We start from the raw sequence: 10,498 nt of genomic DNA, 5'->3' as shown, positions 1-10,498 counted from the left end.
ATGTAGTAATACTGCTTGCAAACCAATGATGATAAGATGATGTTAGGGGGTAGGACTAGATAAGTCTAACTTCTTCCTACTCCGTTCAAGCATGTACTAGGTATAAGCAATTTGAAAATATTTTTTGTGGATATGCCTGGAATTATGTGTGATTACATACTGACTGTTGTTACATGTTTGAAAGAATAATTAAAGAAAGAATTAAAGAAAGAAGACAACGTAAATGCTTCCAATCTCAATTGCATGAGTTTTACAGTTCACATTGTCACCCCAGAAGAAGGGGGAAAGTATTGATTTTGGCAGCTCATTAATTGCAGGCTTGTACGCTGTAAGCACACCTGGTTTACATTCACTTTTATACAAACCTGTGTAACATCATAAGCTTTCCTTTATGTTTGGATGGCATTTTTGTAGTTGAAGTTGTATCTGTTGTCTTGTCTTCTGCAGGCCTTCAGAGGGAGATCATAGTGGATGACCTCCCTCACCCCTTTGGGCTGACTCAGTACCGTGATTTTATTTACTGGACAGATTTTAACCTGCGCAGTATTGAACGGGCCGACAAACGCAATGGACTCAACCGCACTGTGGTGCTGCAGGTAAGGAACCAGTTTAATCAAAATAATTAGAAAACTTACACTTCTTGTGCTCTCATAGAGACTTTCATTGAGATCTGAGAGAGCGCTAAGTAGTTTGAAAGTTTATTTCAGTAGAAGTGGGTATTCTTTATTCTTTTTTGGTCATTAAAATGGTTAATAAAAACTGCCTTAAAATATCAGTCATTCACAATATATGCACTTCAGAGATACTGAGCTGTTACATCACTTTGTCCTCAGGGCCAGCTGGAACTGATGCTGGACATTCTGGTGTTTCACTCCTCCCGTCAGGATGGTACCAATGAGTGCTCCCATAACAATGGCAACTGTGCCCATCTCTGTCTGGCCACGCCCGCTGGTGCCCAGTGCCGCTGTGCCTCCCACTACACCTTGAACACTGATGGACAAAACTGTAGCTGTAAGTCCAGAGCTGCTGTGATTCAGAGAGCAATACAAGAGAAACACAGGCCAGGACTGTCGGCAAAAACAGATGTCTTTAAAACGTAGATCCACAGCACTAATTCCATTAGGACAATATAATCACAATAGTTTTCTATGTTGTCAACATTGTTAGTTTGTTAGGCTACAATAGTGGAACCCAATACAAAGTCACTTTTGGCTTTTACTGTTTAGGGGTTGCCACAGCAAATCACCACAGGGAATTGTCACACTGACGACTCACATGTTGACATTTGGCACGTGTTTTATGCCGGATGCCCTGACATAATGATTTGAACCCAGGCTACAGCGGTGAGAGCGCTGCACCTTAACCACTAGCCTACCAGGGATGGCTACATTAGTGGAACCCAATACTTTGTGAAAGTGAGCAGTTATGTGCTCTGAGCCACTGGGGGGCTTATCTGGGCAGGAAGTGTTGAGCGTCATTGATGGCAGCTGTGTGGACAACTGGAAATAATTGATAAAGGCAAAATGTAGTTTTGTTAAAAAGGAAAACCCTGAAGTATTCAAACATGGCGACATAAGTAAATATATAAACCTTAATATCAAGGTTCAACCTTCATATAATACATTTCAGCTTAAAATTGTGAAGGATTTACAGTAACTACTGTAAGCATTCTGAGACAAGACACAATGAGGTAGGTACATCGATGCACTCGTACCATCAAAATGATTTATAAACAATTCTAGAAAATCCTTGGAATAGGCTTGTTTATTTTGGGAAAGATTGTAAAAAATTGTATCTTGTTCACACGTTTTTGGGGTTGCTTTAAAGTACTTAAAACGCTTCACAAAGGAGTTGCAAACATCAGCAATGAGATGGGTGGGTGAATGAGTTTTTGCCCTGTAATGGACTTGGCTCCTGTGTGAGAGAGATCCCTGCCTCTCTGCTGCCATGCAGCTTTGGCTGGGAGTCAAGAACAAATAGCCCAGAAACAACTCAAGTAGAAGATACAGTCATGGCCAAAAATATTGGCTCTGTGTGGAGTGGATCAGATTTGGCATTTTTCTCTGCTTTTTTATGTTGTTCCAATGCAAACAGAAGAAATTAACAGGAGAGTACCAAAGAAATTGTGAGTGCAAACGTTTTCTGGGAGAAGTGGTGCATTATCTGACAGAAATGCAGGGGGGTCAATATTTTTGGCCATGACTGTAAGTGGATTAGCCTCAGTTGCTTCTTGCTCAACACCTAGCTCAAAGATTATGTGAAAACATGCCTGTACATGCGTGCAAACACACACAGACAGACTGTGAAACCCTGTTGTTTTCAGAGTGGAGACAGTTATACAACACTTGGGACCGACATTCAGAGCAGTTTCAGCTGTTCTGATAGAATGACATATGAGTGTTTAGGCTTAGTGTTATGGGTTTTGACCATCCTTGTTTGTCTTTGTGTCTATTGTGTTTCACAATAAGCATTGTGCAATCTTCAGCCTACCTTTTGCCACACAGAGCACTGTGCCCACACAGCATGCTTCCTCCTTCTCTCCTTTCCTTCATCTATCCCCCCATATCTCCTCTCTGTCTCTCTCCCTCTCTCTGCAGCTCCCTCTAGTTTTCTGCTCTTTAGTCAGAAGGCCAGTATCAGCAGGATGGTTATGGGAGAGCAGAGTCCTGATATTATCCTGCCTATCCACGTCTTGAGGAATGTCCGAGCAGTTACCTATGACCCGCTGGATCACCTGGTGTACTGGCTGGATGGAAGACAGAACATACGCAGGGCCAGAGACGATGGAGCCATGGTAAAAATCACCCCAGTGCACACCCTGGAGAGCATAGACACCTAGATGAATGCTAAGAGGCCATACTGGATGCTAATATGTTCAGCTCGTTTCTCCTTGCTTTCTACCAGAGATGCTCACAAGTCATATTTTGCAAGTCCAAGTCAAGTCCTTTATGGTTGTAATGAGCATCCTACCATCTGCTGCATGCCATCCAGACTGCTTGGAAAGCTGCATTGCTATAGCCAAGAAAGTCAAAGCATATACTGGATTATCATTACTCCATTATCTATTAGCATACAGTATCAGCATTGATTAGTTGTCAGGTGTTTGATATAGGTTAATGGCTATTGATGGTTACTCAGGGTAAGAGGAAAGTTTTGTCAACATTATAGGCATAAAATAAGAATCGTAACCAATTTTTCAATACAAGTTTAGAGTATAACCTATTGTGTTATTACATTAGTCTCCAACTAATGACAGCTTATAATCTACTGTAAATTAACATATAGCTCCAGTCTCTCAAACCCAGTGTAATGGTCACCTAAAAAGCCTGTCACGTTCCATGGTCAACAGTAACCTGTAACCTGCCTGTAACCCATAGGCACTAATGTTAACCTGTCTTTCACGTTACAGAGTGACTGACTTACCTGTCCAGGTGCATTTTAAGGTGCCTGATAAAATGGCAGAGCAGCTCCGGGTGTGCTCGCCATGGTCACGGTGTTGTCGCTGCAGCTTATAGTCGATGGTGTCATGCATGTGTAAAGTTACGCATGATAATAGAAAAGGGAATGACATTCAGCTCACAGACATTTCCTTATCAGTATTATACAAGAGAGCAAAATGAAGATTTCTGTCCAGTCTCATGTCTTTTGAGGACAAGTCTCAAGTCACTATAGTATTTAGACTACTATCAAAATTAGTTAAATTGTTGAAATGAAGACTTCTTGGGTTTGCTGTGTTTGTCTCTAGTCGATAATAGTAAGCAGCACTGTTCAGCCAGTGGATAACCAGCTTCATGACCTCAGCCTGGACCCCTACAGCCGCCACATTTATTGGACCTGTGAGACGACAAACACCATCAGTGTCCAGAGGATGGATGGACACACTGTGGGTGTGGTCCTAAAAGATGACACTGACAAGCCTCGAGCTATCGTGGTCAATGCTGAAAAAGGGTAACCTTGTTTTTATTGTGTTGGCTGTAGGTGTCTCCATAAGAGAACTGCTTGGTTACAATAAGATAAAATGTACTCTGTGTATGAAAGCAAATGGTGACAAGTCAGTACGCAGTTCACACTATATAAAACTGAAGGTATCCCTGTCATACAGTGAGCACAGGCAATCGCAGTGTCCTTTATGTATTTGTGGACCCCTTTGCAGGTACATGTATTTCACCACAGTGCAGGAGCGCGCTGCCAAGATTGAAGGAGCCAGTCTGGATGGGACAGAGAGAGAGTCTCTCTTCACCACTGGTCTAATCAGACCAGTAGCTCTGGCCTTGGACAATAAACTGGGAAAACTGTTCTGGGTGGACGCTGACCTTAAACGCATCGAGAGCAGTGACCTAACAGGTGAGTTACCATGAACGGAAATCATTCAAATTTTTAAAAATGTAATAATTCGTATATTAATGAAATGAATAAAACATAGCACTACTATGCACCCCGTTTTTATTAATCTGAATAAGCACTCTGACATTTATATCTTACTTGGTTGTACCTGTAACATACTTTCAGCATAACACAAGTCTCAACTGAATACTGTTATTAATGTAAAGGCAGCAGCAACGCAAATTAAAAGATGCTGAGAGAAATGTGCACATCTGACATGACTGTATTCCCTGGTAGGCTAGTGGTTAAGGTGCAGCGCTTTCACCGCTGCGGCGCGGGTTCTAATCAGGGTTGCATCAGGAAGGGCATCTGGCGTAAAACACGTGCCAAATCTCAACATGCGAGTCGTCATTGTGACGATTCACTGTGGCGACCCCTAAACGGGAAATGCCAAAAGTGACTTTCTGACATCACTGTCTTTCATTTATTAGTAATCATTGTCTCTTAGGAACAAAGAAAATAAAATCAGTTAAATCATGAAACACTGTGAAAGTCACTATGGTAAGTTGCTGAAGAGATTATCCTCATCAGACCACAGTGTGGGCCAGGTCGAGAGAGGTTAAAAACCTTCAAACAACCACAATAAGAGTCTTCCATAATCTCCCCTTCATGCCACCTGTGGTACGAATGGATAATATCCAACAAAACACAGCATGTGAGCTTCCACTTATTGTCCAATATACAGTGCTTCTGCGCTGGAAACACTAGAATTTGCTCCTTAGTGAGAAACACAGAGTTCATTGTGTGAAGTGGGGGCCAAGCATTAGTGGTCAAGAACAATGGCAGTTGTTAGCATCATGTTGTTTTTTTCTTTTTACATCAAATAAAATACAAGAATGTAATAATAACAAATGAGGCAAAATTGCTTGACTTAAGTGAACATTCATTTAGTGCTAATGAATTATGTGAATATTAGAATTATTTCAAGTATTTGAAAATTAAAAATGACCACTGTTCATTTTTACTACAGTCTGTAGTCCCCTTATTATTTTAAAAAATGTCCACAAGTGATCAAAAAATGTAACTGTAAAAAAACAAAAAGGACACTGACAGATGTGCCTGCAGTCACTTTTTGTTAAACTGCCTCATGAAGCCTGAAGCCACATTAATAAAATCAGTTGCACAATAGTTAAAATATAATTGCAAAACAATTTGAGTTTACATTCATGGTTATTTACTGCTGTGGTAGCTAATCTTTCTGACCTTAAGATCTTCTATAAGGAAGCATTTCCAAATGACCTTTGGGATTGGTGGGCAAAATCTGTAACTGTACGACAGAGTGTCAGCGCTTTGTTAATTGTCAAACACTACCTACAGTACATTTATTTGGAGCATTATGTACAATGTAGCTTCAGTCTTTAGCAGACTGGAGACTATGAAGGCCATGGCTTATTTATAACCCCAATGGAGAACATGACTAAAAACAGACATTCCAAACACAGACAGACACATGTACTGCAGCACTGTTTTGTCTTTCTTTGGTCAGATGGTTGGAGCCACTAGTGATGAGTGTGATAAGTGCATGCCTTTTTAACTGCCGATAAGTACAGGTTGAAAGCAGTATTTCACTGACACTGTTCATGTGCAAATAAAGCCTCTATGTTGTTTTGCTGGCTCTGAATTTATTTACTTTGGCTTATTCAGCCAAAGTCCTAGCAATTTGAACATTGATCAACCTTCCAACAGAACACATTCATTTTGTTCACCATAAAATATTTTTTGAATCAAACGTATTTTTATTGGTTTTCATTGTTCAAACACAAAATCAGAGAACAAATAACAACTCCCCAACCCCCTACCAGTCCCACCAACCTTTCAAATTGTATGGTGTTTCTCGAAATACTGCAGAAACGGGTCCCACACATTTTGGAATTTTATATCTGAGTTACAAACTGAGTGACAGATCGTATCAAGATTCAAGGATGAGATGAAAATTCCTTGCTTAGTGCATAGTGGCTTAGTCCAGAGTGCATCTTAATCATAATTTTTTAACAAAGCAAATAAAAGGTCTCATAATCCAAAATGTTAAGTTTACATTAAAAAGCAGCCATCATTATAATTATTATTACTTTTACACATATCTTTGTATTTTTCTGGCATCATTCCATGTCTTCCAGGAGCCAATCGCATTGTCCTCCAGGATTCCAACATTCTCCAGCCAATGGGGCTGACAGTTCTGGGAGATTATCTGTACTGGATCGACCGGCAGCAGCAGATGATAGAGAGGGTGGACAAACTAACTGGACATGGACGCACACGCATACAGGGACGGATATCATACCTGACCTCCATCCATGCTGTTGAAGAGATGGACCCACGGGAGTTTGGTATGGACCTGTTATATTTGGATACTTTTATATACCTGATGCTATATTCATAGGCAGTTAATGAGGTAGTGGTTTGGCAGGAAAGCACGTACCTATTCAATTACATTTCTTCTTTCCAGCATCTCACCCATGTTCCCATGGCAATGGAGGCTGTTCTCACATCTGCATTGCTAAGGGTGATGGCACACCTTGCTGCTCCTGTCCCATGCACCTGGTGTTACTGCAGGACCTGCTACACTGTGGAGGTGAACAGCAAACTACACTGACAGTCAGTGGCACAGTCAGACCGAAATGTGCTTCCTATTTATTATGTGGATCAGGGCAAGGCACATTTGCTCCTGGTTGAGTTGGTGCTCTTCACTTGGGTTCAGTCTGATTAAACTTTCACACTACATCCTTGTTACTGTATTTCCTGCTCTCTGTTTCAGAGCCTCCCACATGCTCCACAGAGCAGTTCACCTGCTCCACAGGGGAGATTGAGTGTATTCCTATGGCCTGGCGTTGTGATGGCTTCTCTGAATGTGATGATAGCAGTGATGAGGAGAACTGCCCTGTCTGTTCAGCTTTGCAATTCCAGTGTGATAAAGGAGGCTGCATTGATGCTCAAAGGCGCTGCAATGGTGAACCTGACTGTGCTGATCATTCTGATGAGCAGGACTGTGAAAGTAGGTTTGCATTTCATATTAGTTCAGTTGATGTGCAGCTGTTAGGCACCACAGTTTTACCAAGCCCACCTCAGAATCATAAATAATACAAATGAAGAAATTTTAAGTCATTTGGAAAAGCTGAGAAATAGTGCTGCTGTCAGCGAGTCCAGCCATGGTCAAAGGAGTTGAATAGAATTAACTTGAGGTCAAACTGTATTATACAATGGACCTGAGATACAGAACTGCCCCTTATTTGCAAATTGTTTCTCCCAGTTTTATTATTACTGTTAACACAGTTTCTCTTGGAAATGGAAAAAATGCACAATATTTTCTGCAAACAGTGATGCATAGTTACTTCTTATGCCATAAATTGAACAAAAATAAAAAATAAAAACATTATTATGGCATGGTGCAAAAGTTTGGGCACCCTACACAATCAGTACTTAGTAACACCTCCTCTGGCAGATATCACAGCTTGCAAACGCTTTTCATAGCCAGCTAAAAGTCTTTCAATTCTTGTACTTGGGATCTTCTCCCATTCTTCCTTGCAAAAGGCTTCTAGTTCTGTAATATTCTTTGGTCGTCTTGCATGCACAGCTCTTTTAAGATCTACCCACAAATTTTCAATGATGTTTAAATCAGGGGACTGTGATGGCCATTCCAAAACCTTCAGCCTGCGTCTCTTGAGGTATTCCATAGTGGATTTCGAGGTATGTTTAGGATCATTGTCCTGTTGTAGAAGCCATCCTCTTTTCAGCTTCAGCTTTTTTACAGATGGTGTGATGTTTGCTTCCAGAATTTGCTGGTATTTAGTGGAATCCATTCTTCCCTCCACCCGTGCAATGTTTCCTGTGCCACTGGCTGCAACACAACCCCAGAGCATGATAGATCCACCCCCATGCTTAATAGTTGGCAAGGTGTTCTTTTCATGAAATGCTGCTCCTTTTTTTCTCCAAACATGCCTTTGCTGATTGTGTCCAAAGAGTTCTATTTTAACTTCATCAGTCCACAGCACTTGTTTCTAAAACGCATCGGGCTTCTGTAGATGTCCTGTTGCATACTTCAGATGTTGGATTTTATGATGGGGACGCAGATAAGGTTTTCTTCTGCTGACTCTTCCATGAAGGCCTTGTCTGTGCAAGCATCGCTGCACAGTGGAACGGTGCACCACCACTCCTGAGTCTGCTAAATCTTCCTGCAGGTTTTTTGCAGTCAAATGGGGGTTTTGATTTGTCTTTCTGACCAGCATACGAGCAGTTCTGTCCGAGAGTTTTCTTGGTCTTCCAGATCTCATCTTGACCTCCCCAGTTCCCCTGATCTGCCATCTCTTAATTACATTTCTTACTGTGGAAACTGCAAGCTGACAACGCTTTGCTATCTTCTTGTAGCCTTCTCCTGCATTGTGGGCATCAATAACTTTCATTTTCAGGGTCTTACACAGCTGCTTAGAGGAACCCATGGTTGCTGGGTGTCCACAAGTGTGTGCACAAGGTTTGAAGAGTCAAGGTATTTGTACAGCTTTGAAATTGGCATTTACCAATGACAGCTGTTGCTGTGCATCAGATCTACCGAGCTGATTAAGGTCTGAAACCTTGTGAGAGACTTTGAGACTCTGGAACTCTTAGGGTGCCCAAACTTTTGCACCATGCCATAATAATGTTTTTATTTTTTATTTTTGTTCAATTTATGGCATAAGAAGTAACTATGCATCACTGTTTGCAGAAAATATTGTGCATTTTTTCCATTTCCAAGAGAAACTGTGTTAACATCTGTTCAAATAAAAAATCACCAAAATCTGTTATTTATCAAGGGGTGCCTAAACTTTTGCATAAGACTGTATTATGAGCATATTGATGTTATTATAAGCCTTATTTAGTAATTGGTGGGTGACCATTTGTTCTGTAAATTAATATGTAATAAAATGTTTAAAGGATAAGGCCGGTCATTTCCTACATTAGTAGTATTTTCAGCAACCCCCATGCAGAGACTAAAGTCAATGAAGAATTGCCTCTACTCACATTTAGTATCTGTCAGTTTATGCTACAGACCATCTTTGAGAGGTGGACAGGAAACCTTTTGACAGAAAGCATTCCTTTCTGTCAACTGGGAGATATCGTAGCGGTCAGAAATTCCCAAATTAATGTGAACAGTTTTTCCCACTCAGCTGCTTGTCATTACGGTTTAAGTGACATGACATGAACACAGCATATGCCTGGCAAATAAAACTGCTCCCTCTGGGGCAATCCTGGTAGTTCTCTTACAGAGGAAGTAGGTAAACTCTGTCCAGAAAGTTACTAGATTTGTCACTAGTCTCACTAGTCATGTTTTGGATAACAAGTTTCTAAAGGGGTCTGAGAAGTCATCAAATCTAGTGAGAAAGTTTGCAACACTGAGGGGGTAGCCTTTGTATTATGTAGGCCTGTCAATGCTTTGTTAATACTCTGGCAGTGGAATGTCTCGTACTGCTTGTAACATTTGATAGTATGTCAGTATCTCTTTATTTTTGCTCATTGATTTATCCAAAATGCAATCTATTTACAGAGAATCTGAAGATAGGTGTTCCTAACTGAGGCTGTCTGTTAGCACGCACACTCACAACATAGCTTAATTGTTAAACACCAGTAACTAGTTACACATCTCATACCATCTCATAACATTTGATAGGATGCCAGTGTTTCTTCATTTTTTCAGCTGATCCCGAACTTAATCTTGTTTAACAGACGTTACAGAGCTTGTGTTATTAGCGACGAGCACTGAGGCTGCTACCAGAAGCCAAAACCTTAGCTAACTAGTTCTTAATAATGGTACGTGTCTCATACCATCTCATAGTGTTTGCTAAATAGTAACTATATAAATAAGGAAATACTGTGCACTCCAGCATATTTGCTCTCAACACATATAACTTTCTCTTCCTGGTGCTGAAAAGTTAGTTCTGCCTGCTGAGACCAGACGTTTCAGGTTTCCCCCAACCCCGTAAAGGCTCTATTCTATTATAAAGCCACGTCCGGTTCTTTCAAACCAGGAACTCAGTGAGACGAAGCGGACCACTTGAGTATATAAAAAAATATAACCGTGCTGGTTTATTCAAAGGGTCACAGGCAAGAATTAACATTACACGTCCAGGCATCTTCCACCCCCAAA

At 40.9% G+C, this 10,498-nt stretch overlaps 1 protein-coding gene across 1 annotated transcript in view; it reads left to right on the top strand.

The window, feature by feature from the left end:
* The window catches only part of lrp5 (low density lipoprotein receptor-related protein 5), a 98,520-nt gene that overhangs the window by 83,483 nt on the left and 4,539 nt on the right, over positions 1-10,498 (top strand). The window contains exons 18-25 of the mRNA XM_020612711.1: positions 448-596; positions 834-1,011; positions 2,598-2,794; positions 3,746-3,948; positions 4,154-4,344; positions 6,501-6,710; positions 6,830-6,955; positions 7,139-7,375. Of these exons, the coding sequence (XP_020468367.1) occupies positions 448-596; positions 834-1,011; positions 2,598-2,794; positions 3,746-3,948; positions 4,154-4,344; positions 6,501-6,710; positions 6,830-6,955; positions 7,139-7,375 (1,491 nt within the window). The remainder of the gene's footprint in view (positions 1-447; positions 597-833; positions 1,012-2,597; positions 2,795-3,745; positions 3,949-4,153; positions 4,345-6,500; positions 6,711-6,829; positions 6,956-7,138; positions 7,376-10,498) is intronic.

This window comes from Monopterus albus, unplaced genomic scaffold (assembly GCF_001952655.1).
Source record: "Monopterus albus unplaced genomic scaffold, M_albus_1.0 scaffold127.1, whole genome shotgun sequence".
NCBI lineage: Eukaryota > Metazoa > Chordata > Actinopteri > Synbranchiformes > Synbranchidae > Monopterus > Monopterus albus.
Note: the sequence above shows the minus strand (reverse complement) of the source record. Positions and strands in the feature narration are given on the sequence as shown.